This window comes from Actinia tenebrosa, unplaced genomic scaffold (genome assembly GCF_029948245.1).
Source record: "Actinia tenebrosa isolate PJP-AT-01 unplaced genomic scaffold, QUT_ActTen_1.0 PGA_scaffold2__45_contigs__length_23673736, whole genome shotgun sequence".
Classification (NCBI taxonomy): domain Eukaryota; kingdom Metazoa; phylum Cnidaria; class Anthozoa; order Actiniaria; family Actiniidae; genus Actinia; species Actinia tenebrosa.
The window spans coordinates 9,749,654-9,768,295 of NW_028292579.1; the positions used below are offsets into that span (position 1 = coordinate 9,749,654).

The 18,642-nt window shown below is 38.1% G+C and overlaps 2 protein-coding genes and 1 long non-coding RNA gene across 4 annotated transcripts; 2 read left to right on the forward strand and 1 right to left on the reverse strand.

The window, feature by feature from the left end:
• Positions 1 to 33: 33 nt before the first annotated feature.
• LOC116296599 (mismatch repair endonuclease PMS2) lies at positions 34 to 11,036 on the forward strand. The gene is made up of 6 exons (XM_089033631.1): positions 34 to 384; positions 2,295 to 2,646; positions 3,944 to 4,220; positions 4,932 to 7,604; positions 10,508 to 10,583; positions 10,905 to 11,036. The coding sequence occupies exons 1-4, from the start codon at positions 35 to 37 to the stop codon at positions 6,644 to 6,646; spliced, it is 2,694 nt and encodes an 897-aa protein (XP_088889757.1). The 5' UTR covers position 34; the 3' UTR covers positions 6,647 to 7,604; positions 10,508 to 10,583; positions 10,905 to 11,036.
• Positions 11,037 to 11,551: 515 nt separating this feature from the next.
• On the forward strand, positions 11,552 to 14,647 carry LOC116293505 (uncharacterized). The gene is made up of 3 exons (XM_089033633.1): positions 11,552 to 11,664; positions 12,122 to 12,210; positions 13,715 to 14,647. The coding sequence occupies exons 2-3, from the start codon at positions 12,142 to 12,144 to the stop codon at positions 14,546 to 14,548; spliced, it is 903 nt and encodes a 300-aa protein (XP_088889759.1). The 5' UTR covers positions 11,552 to 11,664; positions 12,122 to 12,141; the 3' UTR covers positions 14,549 to 14,647.
• Positions 14,648 to 17,103: 2,456 nt separating this feature from the next.
• LOC116296616 (uncharacterized) lies at positions 17,104 to 18,392 on the reverse strand. Of its 2 annotated transcripts, XR_016120564.1 has the most exons (3): positions 18,232 to 18,392; positions 18,056 to 18,159; positions 17,104 to 17,347 (listed from the first exon to the last, which is right to left on the reverse strand). It is a non-coding gene; the product is annotated as an uncharacterized LOC116296616 (long non-coding RNA). The 2 variants fall into 2 exon arrangements; XR_004197145.2 differs by having other exon boundaries at positions 18,056 to 18,378.
• Between the last annotated feature and the right edge of the window lie 250 nt (positions 18,393 to 18,642).

An 18,642-nucleotide genomic window follows, 5' to 3' on the forward strand; every position in this document is an offset into this window, starting at 1 on the left:
TTTACGAGAGGGTCCGAACATCTAAATGTCAAACATGGACGACGAGGAAGAACTGCGTAAAGATGCCCCTTCTGTTTTACCAATAGATCGCAGAACAATCCATCAAATATGCTCAGGACAGGTTGTACTGAATCTCGCTACGGCAATGAAGGAGTTGTTGGAAAACAGTTTAGACGCGGGCGCTAAGAGTGTTGATATCAAGCTCAAAGAAAATGGCGCGGAATTGATTGAGGTCTCGGACGATGGCCATGGGGTAGAACCTCAAAATTTTGAAGCTTTGACGCTAAAGCACCACACGTCAAAGATCAGAGACTTTTCTGACTTAAGTGCAGTGGAAACTTTTGGTTTTAGAGGAGAAGCTTTGAGCTCGCTTTGTGCTTTGAGGTATCTAGAAGATTTTGTAGATGGGGGAGGGGTGGGTAGGTTCACATTATATTTTCTGTGACCTACATAAAACTTTCGTCCCTGTTCATCAAATCCCATGCTAATTACAGCTATTTAATACTCTAGTTATAAATTATATTTCATCGCTTTAGGTATTTTTTTAGAATATTACCCTGTTCCAATTGCCCTATTTCACTATGACGTCACTGCTTGTTTATGTGGGGGATAGAATCGCCAAATCCAATAGAAAATTCAACAAAATTTACTCCTAGCGAAACAGTTTAATCTAAAATGGCCTGGTTTTTCAGATATAATATGTGTTAATATGTACTAAAAAATATTCTGAGTGTTTGCTGGCTTTTATACTTCTCTTCATGGATTGGTACGGGTTTTAGAACAATCTTAGGTGAATGTGCATTGATTTGACCCCATCCGACGACCATGATCCTTTGCGTTTAAACGATAGATTGTGGAATATTGTTTTGATGTGACGTCATAGTGAAATAGGGCAATTAAATTTATGGAATAGGATGTTTGCATGATGGCGTCATTTGACTCCCACTACCATAATGCTTGGTGAATTTTCTTTTTTATTTAAATTTGTCATCCCTCATGAGAATAGTAAGACAATGGGTGCTAATTAACTGAACAAAAGAAAGTGTGCAAGATAGTCTGGTAATATAATACACCTTTTGCTGTTCATTAACCGCAAAGGAATATTCATTGAAGCGAAGAAGCATTGTCATTAGAGCGAACAGGCATACAATAAGGCGAACGGAGTCTCAATAGTGCGATGGAACTTTCATTAAGAAATTTAGCATTGAATTTGACAATCATGAATATGTTTGCATGGGTTCATTAACGTTTTCAAACTTTCATTAGCGTTTTGGTGCAGACAATAAACCACAACACACATTCAATACAGCGTTTTGGACATTTATTTACGCAATGCAATATAAGTATATTTTCCACTAGGAATTTTAGGATTTTAACTGTCTGCGCCGTTAGGTATAAATATCAAGTCAGTTCTGAGTTTTTTAATCCCTCTTTTTTGGATATTGCAATGGCTCATTCAAAGAAACCAAATTCCAAATGAAGTCAGATAGCATCTTGTGAGGGCCTATGAAGATCCACAGAAGTGCATAAAATGGTACAACCACATGCAAACATATCGTCCAAGATGTTTAAATAGAGAACACATTCAAGGATAAATTCACTTTTTTGTTTTTGAAAATGTACAATCGTAAAAGCACAATATACTTATTGTATTGTGTAAATAAATGTCCAAAACGCTGTATTGAATGTGTGTTGTGGTTTATTGTCTGCACCAAAACGCTAATGAAAGTTTGAAAACGTTAATGAACCCATGCAAACATATTCATGATTGTCAAATTCAATGCTAAATTTCTTAATGAATGTTCCATCACACTATTGAGACTCCGTTCGCCTTATTGTATGCCTGTTCGCTCTAATGACAATGCTTCTTCGCTTTAATTAATATTCCTTTGCGGTTAATGAACAGCAAAAGGTATAATAATAACAATAATAATGATAATAATAGACATTTGTTAGTGACACGCCAAGGATATATCCTAGAATTATAACAGTTTCGCTTTATTCTTGTAAAAAATTATGCATACTGAAAGTTTAAATAAACGAAGATAATAATAATAATTATTATTATAATAGCAACTTTATTTGAAGAGGGTAACACACAACAATACAAGAGAACTGATAATCCAGTGGCCCTCCAGTGGTAGTAGAGGACAATGACGCCATCATGCAAACGTCTTATTTAAAAGTGTTTGTATCGTTACACCTTGCTATACATAAATGAATAAAATAACAAAATATAAATTATATGTTTTTTTCCTAACCATTCTTTAACTGAAACTATTATTTTTGTCCAGCAATCTGAGTATTACGACACGACACAAGTCCCAGATGGCAGGAACCAAAATAGAATATGACCACAGTGGCAGGATACTGTCAAAAACACCATGTGCAAGGCAGATAGGAACTACTGTGACTTTGACCAACTTATTCTCAACACTACCAGTCCGTCATAAGGAGTTTCAGCGCAATGTAAAGAAAGAGTTTGTCAAGCTTGTACATGTGTTGAACGGTTACTGCCTGATCAGTAGCAGTGTGAGGATTAATTGCACTAATCTTATCGGCAAGAACAAGAAGATGACGATTGTATCAACCACTGGTGGAGACCAGATCAGGGATAACATTACTTGTGTATTTGGGGCAAAACAGGTTTGTAATTAAGTAACTTAATAATATATATATATATATAACAATAAAACATTCCCTTCATATATCCTATAAATTTACCTATCAGTGTTGAGCCCCTGGGAGGGTTGAGGGGGGAGGGGCAGGCTACCCTTAAGAAAATTTACATTATTCAATGTGAACCAAAAGAAAAACTCTGAAGAGAAAAAAAGGAGTGAACCTAAATCAAGAACTCGTATGACATCAGGAATTGAATTTCATACTTGAGCATGCTATCACAGAGACAAAACAATAATTTACAAGCCTTGCATGAAATGACTAAAGAAGAGGGCCAATTGGGCTCTCACAACTTCAAGTTGCTTGAGAAATGAGCCAGCTAGAAAACTATGAAAATATAGAAATGAGCCAACTAGAAACTGTGGACAGCTGTTTCAGCCTGTTTTGGGCCCCGTCAGCACGGTGTATCTAGTGAGTTGGTAGAATCCCACGAAAAAGTAGTACATGAAAGATGAGATGGTAAGCCGTGTGGGATGTGCTCCGAAATCATTTAAGAACTCTAGTTGAGCTGGCTCATTTTTTACATGACTTGAAGTTGTGAGAGGCCCATTGGCCCTCTTCTTCCATCGTTTCATACAAGGCTCGTAATTTGCCTATTACGCATGTTCTTAAATGATTTCGGAGCCCAACCCATATTCAAAAACTGAATTCAGTTCTCTTTTTTTTCAACTTTCTTTATTTCATCATAATTTATAAATAATGTACATTCATTCATTTACATTGATTTTGATATCTATACTGATTGGGACTATCCGATAATCAAATAAATAATTAATCTTTGTTTTTTTCTTTTTCTAAGATTATTTTCATTCAATAGTGCCCTATTCTATTTGGGGGGGAAAAATAAATAAAGGGGGGGGAGGGGGAGAAGTTGCTCTATTATATAATATGAATATACCTGTTGTGCATGGAGTTCTTTTTTTTTTTCGGTACACTTTTTGAACTGATAAACTAATTATTTTGAAATTGATTGTGTCTATTAATTTGACTGATTAGTAGGTTTATACTTATACAAATAGACCTGTTGCCCTCATGGTGTAATTGTTAATTAGCTGTACGTTTTTAGCCAATCAGAAGAAAAATAGTGAATATAAGCTGACAAATGTCAAGAAAGGTCATGATTGGGCGTATACTATTCTAAAAGTGCATGGGAAAAATTACGCAAATAATGAATGGGTGAACAAAACTACATGAATTTTCACTTCATCGAACTACATGAACATGATACAATTGTTTTCCATTTTCCTTTCATTTTTTCACACAGGTTCAGTCATTAATCCCATTTAAACAAATGGAGCCATCAGAAGAAGAACTCAATGAGTTTAACATCCCAAACAGCCAGTCTACTTTGTATGAAATAACTGGGTACATTTCTAAGGTGGACCATGGGCTTGGTCGAAGCACTGCTGACAGACAGTTCTTTTACATCAACAAGAGACCATGTGACCTACTCAAAGTGTCACGTGTTGTCAATGAGGTGTATCACATGTTTAATCGACATCAATATCCGTTTGTCATGTTGGATATCTCCCTTCAACGAGGTAAAATGCCAATAAACAATCATTGAATGAGGTTTAGCATGATGTCAAATTATAAAGACTGAGGCCATATTATCTGCCGGAGCCATAGTCAGAGGCGGATAAAACTGCTTAGTTCTCGATGAATTACAATACTATGTGAAAAACTGAATTTAATAGGCGTTTTATTATACATTTTGTAGAACGGTTTTCGTATGCGTGGGAAACAGACGGTACTGTCTTACAACAAATTTATAACCGCTGACCAAATTCCTAAGCATAGCGCGTTGAAACAAGCGATGTTGCGTGATTTTGTTGCAACGTGTGTTACCCCAGTTCAAATTTGTTGCGTGCAATGTTGCACCGTGTGCTGCATATCTTATCCCATTTATACCAAGCTCGCTCTTGTTCAAGCTCTCTTCTCATACTCATTAATAATTCATAAGTAAACCAGCAAATCCATGAGCTATTTTTGGGTCACATGATGTTACTTGAAACCTGGTAAAGTCCTGTGAAAGGACTGAATTCAGTCTAGTAACTGGAACAAAATTAATTCAGTTCTAGGACTGTATTAATTTTATTCCAGCTACTCCAAGTCGAATAATTAATAAGCATGAGAAGTCATTTCAAAGCCAACAATATTGGACTGGACGGGATTTCAAGTCCAAGCAATTATTTCCAATATTGTCGGCTTTGAAATATTACATCCCATTCATGTTTTATTTCTTTTCTCAGATGCTGTGGATGTAAACGTCACCCCAGACAAGCGACAAGTTTTCATGCAAGAAGAAAAACTATTACTGGCCATAATAAAGTCCTCTTTGAAAAGAATGTTTGATACCGGAACATCAAGTTACGAAGTGAACCAGAAACCTCTGAGTCAAATGAATTTATCATTTATAAAAAATGGTAAACAAACTACGGAAAACGAGAATAATGAAAGTGACGGGTTAATCGCTCGAAGTCTGTCAGTTCAAACATTTCCTTCGTTAAAGAGCTTCAAAAGGCCCTTTTCTTATATAGCAAACGACTCAGATGTAAACAGAAAACCAAAGCAAGCAAAACTCACGAATTTTTCTCAAGAAACGAGTATTTCAAACTGCGAGGGACTCAATAACTCGCTAGAACTGAAAAGTAAGGACGAAATATCTTGCGAATCTTGTGCCGTTTTTGTCTGTGAAAAAAGCCAAGAATCGCGCGAAAATATTGCAAAAGATGCATCAACAGTAGATGTAAATCTTGATGATGAAGTTCAGATAATCAAACAAGAGAAGGAAGTTCAAAATCTTGAGGCAGAGGAGCGTGGAAGTGAGAATTTTGAAATGAAACACTCCAATCCTGATGTCATTGATTTATCGATAGAACCAGTGAAGACAAGTCTGGTAGATGGGAAAAGTGTTCAAGACAACTCTGAATCGCAAGGAAGAATCACTACAGTAGATGTAGTTCTTGATGACGAAGTTCAGATAACTAAACAAGAGAAGGAAGTTCAAAATCTTGAGGCAGATGATCGTGAAAGTAAGAATTTTGAAGTGGAAGACTCAAATTCTGATGTCATTGGTTTATCGATAGAACCAGTGAAGACAAGTCTGGCAAATGGGAAAAGTGTTCAAGACAATTCTGAATCGCGAGGAAGAGGCACATCAGACAAGGGTATTCGCACACAGAGACGGAACCTTAAAGAAATCATAAAAACACGAAAAACAATGCATGTTGACTTCAACATTGAAAAACTTCAAAATACAGGAAGCTCAAGGATGATTCAACAAAACTTAGAAAGAACAGCACGGATTTTTCGAGCGAAAATCTCCCCAGAAAACAACACAGCAGCCGAAGATGAGCTTACTAAAAACATTACCAAAGAGTCATTCGCAGAAATGGAAATTCTAGGGCAGTTTAATCTTGGTTTTATTCTAACAAAACTTGGTGAAGATTTGTTTATTATCGACCAGCATGCTTCGGACGAGAAGTATAATTTTGAGTATCAACAGAAACATACTTCTCTGAACTCACAAAAATTGATTGTACCAAGGAACTTGGATTTGACTGCATCTGGTGAGTCTGTTCTTATTGACAATATTGAAATTTTCCGTAAAAATGGTTTTGAGTTTGAGATTGATGAGAGCGCTGAGACAACGAAGAAAGCTAGGTTGGTATCAGTTCCTGTCAGTAAGAATTGGACGTTTGGAGTTGAGGACGTGGAGGAATTACTTTTTATGTTAAGCGATTCTCCCGGTGTGATGTGCAGACCTACTCGTGTGAGAAAGATGTTCGCGAGTCGGGCTTGTCGAATGTCGATAATGGTAGGAACTGCTTTGACTCGTGAGCAGATGAGAACGGTTGTGAATCATATGGGTGAGATGGAGCACCCGTGGAATTGTCCTCATGGACGACCAACTATGAGACATGTTATCAACCTGAGCATGATTGCTGGTGTTAAGGATGATTAGTAGCCAGGGATGGATGGATCAATCGGCATAAGGGAGAGATGGACTACCCGTGGAACTGTCCTCATGGACGACCAACTATGAGACATGTTATCAACCTGAGCATGATTGCTGGTGTTAAGGATGATTAGTGCGGACCAGGGATGGATGGATGGATCGATCGGCATAAGGTAGAGATGGAGGACCACCCGTGGAACTGTCCTCATGGACGACCAACTATGAGACATGTTATCAACCTGAGCATGATTGCTGGTGTTAAGGATGATTAGTGCGGACCAGGGATGGATGGATGGATCGATCGGCATAAGGTAGAGATGGAGGACCACCCGTGGAACTGTCCTCATGGACGACCAACTATGAGACATGTTATCAACCTGAACATGATTGCTGGTGTTAAAATGATTAGTAACCAGGGTCCGGTTGTACGAAGGGTAGATAGCGCTATCCACCCTACGCACAACCGGGATCATAACGGTTGCTCCTATGAATGGCAAGGGAAGAATTATCTGTATCTGTGTTTTTACGTTTTTGATCTTTTTTAAATCGATATTTTAAAATGTTAGTTAAATTAGATTAAATTAAAATTGGATTTAGAACTACATAATGGAGTCTTTAAAAAATCTCGCTCCTCCACAGTGAAATCAACCTCGTACCCACAGTTTAATTTAAGGAACTAGAAAACTCTGATCTGGAGATCTCTGGAGTATTATATCGTTTGTCCGAAACGCTAAATCAGACAGCAAGGAATGATGGGACTTAGTATCCATTCTCGTACCCAGACCCTCCTCATTAGCCAATCCGCACGAGTAGAGTCTCATTCCAATCCCCCTTAACAAAGCGTCGCTTCGTAGGCCCGAATTAAAAACCCATTTATCTTATACGCTTTCTGCCTTTAATTTACTCTCCTGCCGATGGCGATGAGACACTTTTGGTTATAAAATCAAAATCGAAAAAAACTGTGGTAAGTAAGTCAATAAGTATACTTATAAGCAGAGATTATCAGTGTAACTTGGGCATGTTATAAATGTAACAAGAGTCGGCCGCGTTCGTTTTCCTCAAAACCTTTTGTATTAGGTAACTGAGGTAGTAAGTGCAGGCCATTTACAGCACGTTAAACCGTATGAAGAAGTTACTACCTATCCAGACAAGGAAAGACATATACCAACAGTTCATCTCACCACACTTCGATAACTGTTCCGATGATTGGCACTTTTGTAGCAAAAACGCAACAGACAAGCTAGAGAAAGTTAATGAACGAGCAATCCGTTTCGTTTTTCAAGACAAGAACAGCTCGTATACTAATCTACTCAAAAAACTGGGATCCACTACTCTGTACGAGAGAAGACTCAAGAAGATTATACTAACTGTCTTCAAGGCCCTTCATAAAGACAACAGCCCAGAATCCATAAAGGAACTGTTGCAACACCGAAGTACAAGTTACAATCTAAGAGGAACGAACATTCTAAAACTGCCAAAAATCAATTCTACAACGCAGGGCCTTAAATCATGGCGGTATATTGCTCCCAAAATATGGAACAGTCTACCAGAGAGCATGAGACGAGAAGTGAACATAAAAAGCTCCCTTAAAGAATTAAGAACATTGGAACTAGAAACCTTGTATAACTTACAGACATAATTATTTATATTTTATTTTAAGACACTGTAAATAAATCGCATTTTATATTTTATATTAGTACTATATTGCATATTTATATATAGATATATTTCTCGTAATCATATTCTATCATAATTTTAACTTAATTTATTTTCTTGATTTATTATATATTATTTTGTGGCAGTACCTGCAAATTAGCAAAATATCCTATATATTGAGCTAAGTGTATTTTCGACCACGTTATATAAAGTTATTGTATTGTATTATATTGTACGTAGTTGACTAGTTTTGTATAGGATTTTTGATGACAGTAGTAGTACAGTACTCGTAGCAGTGGCTACTACACGATGAAAATGCTACGACTGAGTTACAACGGCTGATGATGATGTGGAAGTAGAAGCTCTTCGAAAAGATGTTTTACGAAAACTTCTGCGAATTGCTTTGAATTGTTCTCATTGCCTGTTAGCCTAGACCGTGTTTTCCTTCTTTTTGGGGGTCAATATCTACATACTTAAGAAAGTTGCCGAAAAAAATTGGTAATCTTTGTGGGATTTTTCTTTTGCAAAGAAATGTCAAGCCTTATAACAAGACTGTTAACGCTAGCGTGATAGGTTAATTATACAGAAACTATATGTCTTGCGTTTGACAGATGTTGCAACTGGTGCCACGTCCACACGTATCATCGGGATATTTTTGAAAATGAATTTTATAAATTCTGGGGTTTTTTTTTAAATTATTCTTGTCCACACTTAGCGTTTTCGGATCATTTTCACCCGTCTACATGCATCCTTTTTCCAAAAGTTGTGTTTCCAAGGTCAATCCGGAACGAGAAAATTCCGTTTTCGAAAATATCCTGATACTTGGGACCTCATGCAGAGTTCTTGGAAAACGTAACGGGTGAATTGTTTTGAAACGACTTTTCTATAAAGACCGCAACTGAAATTCCACTGCGTTTGTTACTACTGAATAAAACTATACCGGGCTGCATACCAGCTTTATAGTTCTCTCGGCCAAAGTTTGAGTTATTTTTTAAAACGAAATATAAATTAATCAATTTTGGAGCGACAGCGGCGGTGACCTTTTTCAACACAGTTCCGTTTTCTTGGAAAAGACTTGTAAACCAAGGCCATTTGCATTTTTTGAACTAGTGCAATAACCTCAATACCCTGGGGTCCTTATTTATTCTCGCTTTGGCGTTTGCTCAAAAGGGAAGTCGCGAGGCGCTTGCTCGTTAAATACAAACACAGGAAGCGAAATACATCTGCCGAGCTCAGGTAATAACTTCAACACATAAAAAGAGTTTACAATTTCTCAAATTATAAATGGAATTTTTTCAGGTGCCTTTCTTGGCTTTCTTGGTGGTTTCACTAGGTCCAAGAAACTACAGTTTAAAATTCAGCTGTCATGCTTTTCAAAGCAGCAAAACCTTGAGGTTGCTCTTACAAATAACTTTTTACTCTGGTGTAAGCCTTCTTTAATGATACATAAATTTATAACATAAGTAATAGCCTGCTAGAAGCGAAAACTACCAAAATGCTTTGAAAAGCCAAAACATTAAATCTATCTGTAATTTAAAACTGGTTTGCATGTATTTCTTGGACTTACTGGTTGAATTTGAGTAAAACAATAAGTCCTCTCGCCTTCATGGCCTATGAGTCAATAGTCCCTTTCACAGTTCCATGCGCCATCTTGAAAGGTAACCGTTGCAATGATATGTATGAGTCAATAGACCATTCGGCCTTTGGCCACATGGGCTATAATTGACTCATAGCCCATTCGGGCTTGAGGAGTAATCACTAAATAGCTTGTAAACAAAAAGATATAACTAGCTAAAAACTAGTGTGAGCTGCGTCGGTGTTTCTAATGAAACAGTAATGATGAAAAGGTAAATTATACACCGTGAAAAGATGGAAAAACTTACTGACGTTTCGTACACTAGTCCTTCGTCGGAGTAAAAGAGCTTGTAAACAAGTTCATTCATATCGGTCTTTGATATGTGATTTTGCTATTCCTGTAATACTATGATATCAAAACACGATGCTCTTTTATTATATGACCACATGAGCGTAAATTCATGTGACTCTCCGTTTTTTTTACTGCCTATTTTTTCAGGCGCTCCCTTTTCGGGGGCTCAAAAAGATATGAAATTCTCTCAATTATCCACTCCCCCTCCCCCTGTTAGTTTCTAACAGGTCCCTTAAATTAATCAAATGCTTAATTATAAAAACTTTTGTCTAATTTTTTTGAAGGTGATGGACGAAATCAGTATCAGCACCATGACTTTGGAACAAGAACTGCGTCAGATTTTGGAAAACTTTTATCAGGGTAATTTTGTCCCTCCATCCATCCTTTTCTCATCCATCCACTCACCAATCCATCCATCCACCCACCCACCCATCCATCCATCCATCCATCCATCCACCCACCCACCCACCCACCCACCCATCCATCCATCCACCCACCCATCCACCCATCCATCCATCCACCCACCAATCCATCCATCCACCCACCCACCCACCCACCCACCCACCCACCCATCCATCCATCCATCCATCCATCCATCCATCCATCCATCCATCCACTTTGTATTCTTGTCATTGATTTGCTTTTATCTTCGACGTTCTTTTTCGTGTTTTTTTTTTACAGATCGACATACAAGACATTATATGTATCCAAACAACTTTCCAAGCTTACGCAGTTCACAAACAAAAGAAGGATATGATGCTGAACGTATTGTATATGATATTCTTTGCCAAATAAATGAGCCAATGTTCACTATGCATTCCAAACGTTTCTGTGTTTTCGAAGCTGGTGAAATGGACTTTTTCATTTGTAGTAAAGACAGAGGCATTATAATACTGGAAGTAAAGAGTAGCAAGAAAAATAGAGACTACAACAATGCAAAACGGCAACTTGAGAAAGCACACACAGCAGTGAAAGAGAAAGTCAGAAAGATAAAAACGGAGGGTAATAAATCTGTTTCTGTACGATATGCGGTAGTTATGCCTAATAAATCAACACAAGACGATGATCCTCCTCATGGCGAAGGCTGCTATAAGGAAGACCTTGCCTCCAGAAAAGCATTTGAAGATTGGCTTAATAAATATATGCAGAAGCTAGAAGATCCACGAAAGCTAAATGATGATAACTATGATAAGTGTCTAGTACGTTTTTTATCAATTATATTGACTGATTATGACTTAAACAGCATCCATTCTCATTTGACAAGACTCACCCCAGAACAGGCAGAAATTTTAGAAGGATTAAATGAAGAAGCCTATATTACAGGTCCAGCTGGTAGCGGGAAAACTGCATGTCTGGTTATTAAAGCAAGATCTGAAGAACTTAAAGATCAAAGAAAACTTGTCGTGGTGTTCAATAGACCCCTAAGGGATCATTTAGGAAAGTGAGTAAAAAGATTTGTCATTAAATGTGCCAGGGGCGTAGCCAGGATTTTCCGACGTGGGAGGCCCAAATTGAAAGAACCGCCTTTTTGTTTGAGCCCCCGAAACGCCGGGCGGGGAAAAAAAAACTGGCTCCCCTGCCTACGCCCTTGGTTACTTATCTTTACTCCTATATCACATGTCTTTTGCATGGTTGTAAGAAAAGTAAAATAGAATGGTAATTTAGAAGTGGGCGAATTTTTGGAATAAGTCATTTTGCAGAGCGGCTTTCTTCATTTTTAACATTCTTTAACAAGAAGAAAGATTCCACTTATATTTTCAATTCCATGGACGTAGAAACAAATTGACATTACTATCTCAAACTCTTTTTAAGGTATATTTTTAACTGAATCACGAAACGCTAGCATGAAATCATCTAATGTGTTTTGGTTGTTTGTGTTTTGAGGAATTCCCTTGTAGGAGTCCAAAACATCGACGTCATGACGTTTATCCAATTGCTGCATAAGATCATAGGCACCAGGAAGAGAGAAGTAGTCATCAATAATGAGGTATTTCATTCCTCTTTGTATTCATTATTATGATTCTTTTAAGTGCATATGACATCTGATTCAATATTCTCAGTACTGATTCTACCTGAGGTGAATAAATAAATAGTGAAACATTTCTTGATTGAAGTGTTGCCAAAAGTTCAGCTAGTTAGAATGGACTTTTGGTGTTGCATGCTTCTTTAAGGCCAATCTAGACGGCACAACTTTTGCCTACAACTTGTACGCGCGTACGCTGACGACATAGCTACAACTCAAATTGCTCCATCTAACCGTACAACCTGCTCACAACTGTCGCATGCAACACGAAAAAAGCTGCACAACGTTGAGATTTTCCTCAAAGTTGTGAGCAATTTTTACGAAAAAAGCAAGACTGAGGGGGAGAGGGTGACGATATGGAACCGGAACCAGAAATGGCACTTCCAAATGTTACGAAAACGAGGAAAACAAAACAATGCAAAGACGAAGAAAAGAAATTTCAAGCGTTGAAATCGAAAGGTTGGTTAGCGGACGGGCAAAGGAGGAAGTTTTATTCAACTGTAAGCACTCGTCTTGTTTCAACAAAGATCATAGAGCTGCAGCAATGCAGCGAGTAAAGTCCATTAATCGTGCTATTTTGTGACTTGAATGCTTATAGTTTTCATGTTTAGACATAAATTCCCGTGCTATAGTTCTAGCTAGGTCAAATTGGAGGTTCCAGTTTCTTTCTTTTAAATAATTTGGTTGGCTGTACTACGCTTTCTGTCCGCCATCTTGTTTGTTGCCGTCCCCAGTCTCCTAAACAAGAAACCGAGCAAATTACGTGCAACTTTTTTTGTGTCGTAAGTTGAAAGTTGTGCCGTCTAAATTGGCCTTTAGTTTTACAATAACTTACAAATTTCTCGCGTGCTGATTGGTTGTTTTTTATCATCAATAAGAGAACAGAGATAAGCTGACGACCTTTTTTACTCGTGGATAGGCAAAGCGTAGAAACGAGTTATTGTGAGGGGTCTGAATATGCAAATGTGTTACTTACCAACTCACTTGCTCACGAAAATATTAGCTAATCGATATTTAAACGATTATCAATCGCCTTACGTCATTCGCTTACGAACATTACTCGAAACTAACTTTCGGCTATGGCTTGGATCAGCTATTCATATCAGGAGCTGGAATCTCACTGTTCGATGTGGGATGATGTCTAGCACTGAGCATGCTCACACTCTCATATAGCTTTACCTTTGGTTATTTATATCAAAAGAATCAAGGAAATGTGCAGGTTGAAGTAACATTTAAAAATTTGTTATCGCCTAAACTATAGAGTTTCAAAGAGTCAAGAAAGCAAACAGAAATAGCTTTCATACAATTGTATCGTCGACATATATATTCAGATTTTTACCAATTTGCCTTGATATATGGTGTATAATCAAGCAGCAGCAGACCATAATGATATATATGGTGATCACTGTTAGCCCAAGTATAATAATCATGATAATATTAATGCATATATTTATCTTTTTTCCTTCAGAACAATCAAGATAATCTTGTAGACATTGCAATCCAATTATTATTAGAAGATAGTTCATTATTTTGTTCAGATCGTTATTTTGATAGCATCTTTATTGACGAGGCTCAAGACTTGTTTGGCAACTGGCAGATTCTTTTTGATATTTTGCACAACAAAGGCGAAGGACACTACAAGTGGATATTTTACGATAACAACCAAAAGCTGAGATCTACCCCGCCGACACAAAACAAGTCACATTCAGAGTACCATCTTACGAAAGTCATACGAAACACCAAGAAGATATTTGATGCATCCATGGAATTTTATAGTTCACAGAAAACTGTCAAGATTGGTCATAAGATTGTGGGTCCAGAAGTTCAAATAATGTGCTTTCTTCCTCAAGATATAGAAAATATCAGTTCCAATGTCGTCCAATTTATCACAGAGTCCATTACTAAGTTAACATGTTGCTTGGGAGTTGCAAGACCGGGCGATATTTGCGTATTGATGGAAAATAAAGAGAGAGCGATAACGGTAGGACAAAAAGTTCTACAAATGTCAAATGGTAAAGTAGTGCCTTTCCAACTGGAGCAAATGGTTGAGTATATGGACAAACGTCAGTGGCCCAGAGATTTGATCGGTGATCGCGGAAACATTGGGATTACTTTTGATTCTGTTTCTCGTTTTAAGGGTCTGGAATCCAAAGCTGTTATCCTTGTGATTGGTAGTCCTAATACGCGCCAAGTCATAGAAAAGATGTATGTGGGAACAACAAGAGCATTTTGTCATTTAACGGTTCTTTACACTCAAAATGTCGTGCATTCCCTGAGATCCGCTGAACTGGCAAATCCCTAAATAGATAGTATGTCACTAGAGGGAAAAAATAGAATGAAATATGCATGAGGATAAATAGAAAAGTAAGGAGAGGAGAGGAGAGGAGAGGAGAGGAGAGGAGAGGAGAGGAGAGGAGAGGAGAGGAGAGGAGAGGAGAGGAGAGGAGAGGAGAGGAGAGGAGAGGAGAGGAGAGGAGAGGAGAGGAGAGGAGAGGAGAGGAGAGGAAAGAATGGAATGGAATTGGAATTGGAATGGAGCAGGAGCAGGAGCAGGAGCAGGAGCAGGAGCAGGAGCTGCTGATTTATAAAGTAATAATACAGAATACTACTAGATTTAGATAAACCCATTTAAGTGCAACCTACATCGGTGCACCTAATTAACCTCGATTTCATCAAATTGTTGAGGGTAAGGGTTAGATTAGGGTCGTGGTGCAAGTGGGCTGTCTTTCAATATCTATGGGCGTGGCTTAGAGATCCAGAACCCCCACCAATATTTTTGACCTTGCTACGGCCCTGACATTTGAAAAATAAGTAAGGCATTAACCGTTAATAGAATAGTAATAAACTAAAATGAAATAGAAGAGTTATTGTTCCGAGGGTGATAGAGCGAATAATAAATATAAAATAAAACATTGTTCTAGTCGCGAATAAGTTCCTTTGTTGTATCCATATGCATTTGTCTTTCTCACATGATAATCTCGCACGTGGTGTGCTGTTTGGTTTGCCTAAATATGAACTGTTGAAAAACTTCAAAGAGTTCAGTTCGGCTGATTAGTGTTGCAGCTCGCTCGGCTGATTAGTGGAACACACACGGCAAGTACGACCACATAACACCGGTTTTTAAAGATCTGCATTGGCTGCCTTTTGAAAATACAATTCACTAAAAGATCTTACTATTAAACTACAAGATACTACATGGTCTCTCTCCAGCCTATCTATCAAACCTAATGGCAGAACACCAGGCTAGGCGTCAATTGCGTTCCTCAAATCGCTATTTGGCTGACCGTCCCAACTATCAAGACTTCTACGTATCAATCATTGCCATAATTAGTTGGCACGCTTGACAGATTTTAGTATTAAATGAGGGTACTTCGCAAAACACTATCTAGGACTAAACCCCCTCCCCCCATACAATGTTGGGATTCCTACAAGTTGGCAGAGCGTTGGCGAGTCTGATCAGGGGTACCAACTTTCTTTCAGGGGACGGCAACATTGTACAGGGGGGAGGAGGAGAGCGCGACAGAGGAAAGCCATTTTCTGTGTTAGCCAAAATGTGCCAGCGTGCCAAGTATTTTGGCAATGATTGTATGCACAGCGCTCTTTTTCTTATGCAGCAGATAAACTCTGGAACGATCTTTCTGAAAATATCAAATCTGCACCATCATTACTCTCTTTTAAGTCATTTCTGAAGACAAATATATTTATTCAAGACAGCATATGATTTTGTGTATTTAACTATTGGACTTGGACTCTCATTTTCTCCCTAACTTTGATAGCAGATTGAGCAGTTGTAAATGCGCTATAAAAATGTGACATCATCATCATCATTATTATTATTATTCGTATTATTGTACATTTTACTAAGTATCTTAATTCTGATTGGTGGAGGGCCCTCAGCCAATCCCTGATATCGTGTGAACTCCACATCATAAATGTATTATCTGTAGGTTTTCCTGCAGATAATACATTTATCATGTCAAGTTCATTCAAAGTCACGCTGTGGTAGCTTTATTTTTATTCATTATAAGTATATATTTACAGAATTATGTACAAAAACAGTTATTTAAGGAATCCTTAACTTATTTTCATATACCGTAAATCCTCTATTAGCCCCCCGGGGGGCTTATTTATTTCAGGCACGTTTGAGGGAGGGCTTATTGGAGAGGGGGGGGGGGGGGGGCTTAATTGAGAGGGGGGGCTTATTGATTTAGTCAAAACGCAGTATGTAATATGATCGTAACTCAGGATTAAACGGAAGCATTACTATTGACCGTCTCGCATAATCTGTAGCAATGTACATGGCATTTTATTATTTGATTCACCTGTGTTAGTCTCTCAAGTATAACTTACGATTATTGTGAAGCTAAAAAGAAATGTTCTGAACAACCAAGACTTTAATAAATCACCTTTAATCAGTACACGTGATTCTTTAGTTGTGAAAAGGGGAAGGGGGAGGGGGGGCTAAAAAGAGAGGGGGGGGCTTATTAGAGAGGGGGAGCTTATTTGAGAGGGGGGGCTAAATAGAGGATTTACGGTATTTTATAAAAAATTCTTGAAATATTTCTGAATTAAGAATCTTTGCATTTTACCGCGATATCATGGCAAAATTCTTGTCTCTATGATTTAATGTTCATGTTAATGTTTTTTCAGTATGCAAAATGTATAATAAAGACTCAGCCTCGGTCTTGATAATTTACGGTATTATGCTCAGCCTCATCCAATAATTGCTTATGAACAGTACCTCTTACACATGTAACGTTTAACCCGTGCGCGTCGTGCTTTGACTATTTGTGCGTATTTTGAAGTTTCACAGAACAAAACATTTTCTAAACACTTCAGTTTATTCAATAGTTTACATTTGTGGACATGAAAATATATTTATTCGTATTTGACAATCTTCTTATTACTCGATACTTTTTACAATTGCAATGTTCGGTTATTACAAATTTATTCTCTTCAGTGAAACATCCTGTTTCATTCTTTTCCATATGGTAAGTGACTAATCATTTTTGTTTGTCAGTGGATGCTATTCTTCTTGAGTTTAGTCTCCACAGTTTAACACACTAGCTATCTTGCAGATACTTTCCAAAACTGCTTCTGTCTGAAGAGGGAAAGAAATAATACACTCGGTTAAACCTTCAAACTTTTATATTTTTTACCCTGCTGAAACAACTCACAGATTGAACCCTGAAACAGCCTCTGGGCTGATCAAAGTCAGGGCACGGCTAACTCACAGATAGAGCCCTGAAGCAACCTCTGTGCTGATCAAAGTCAGGGCACGGCTAACTCACAAATTGAACCCTGAAACAACCTCTGGGCTGATCTAAGTCAGGCCGGCGGGGCACGGCTAACTCACAGATTGAACCCTGAAACAACGTCTGGGCTGATCTACACTAAGTCAAGGCACCTAACTCACAGATTGAAGCCTGTGAAGCAACCCTCTGGGCTGATCTAAGTCAGGGTACGGCTAACTCACAGATCAAACCCTGAAACTACCTCTGGGCTGATCTAAGTTAGGGCACAGCTAACTCACAGATCAAACCCTGCAACAACCTCTGGGCTGATCTAAGTCAGGGCACGGCTAACTCACAGATCAAATTCTGAAACAACCCTCTGGGCTGATCTAAGTCAGGGTACGGCTAACTCACAGATAAAACCCTGAAACAAGCTTTGAGCTGATCAATTAAAGTCAGGTTCAGGGCATGGCTAACCCACAGATCTGGGAAACAGAACTAGAGAAATTAATAGATTGATCGCTGCCCTTTCAAGTTCTTTCAACTTTATAAAGTAAATTTACGAGAGTTCTCACCTTGAGATCTGAACCATGTGAATATTTCATGAAGCGTTTAGTGTTCTTCATAGCAAGTCGAGGTTTCGTTGGTGTCCGGGGCAGACTTCCACTTGGATTTCCACCTAGCGATAGAAGTCCTTCACATTCATTAATTATAAAGAAGCTAGCGAACAAAGAAACCAATAGCAGCGTACTTAAGGATAAAGAAGACTTCATATTGTGAATCTAAGATAGAACGGCTTGAAGTTCGTATGGCCTGGTTTCAACTCGCTTAGAAACAGACTGACTGAAGCTCCTTTTATAGAGGGTGGTTCGACTAATGAGTTGATAATGCAATTAGGTAAAGCCCACTTGGAGTGGGAGGTTTGACTCGGTTATTTATCATCCTGGCTAACAGTAAAACTTTTCTTCATGAAAAGAACCAATTAATTGAATCATGAATAAGATCTGTTTAAAAATGTGAGTGACTGTAACAGCTGGTACCAGGAATCCCGTAGAAGGCGGGGAAAATAGCGTCTCAAATTTACGGAACCTTGAAATTAAGGTTTTCAAGTAAACTCAGTGAAAATTTATCCGGATATTTAAATGTTTTCTGTTTTTAAAAC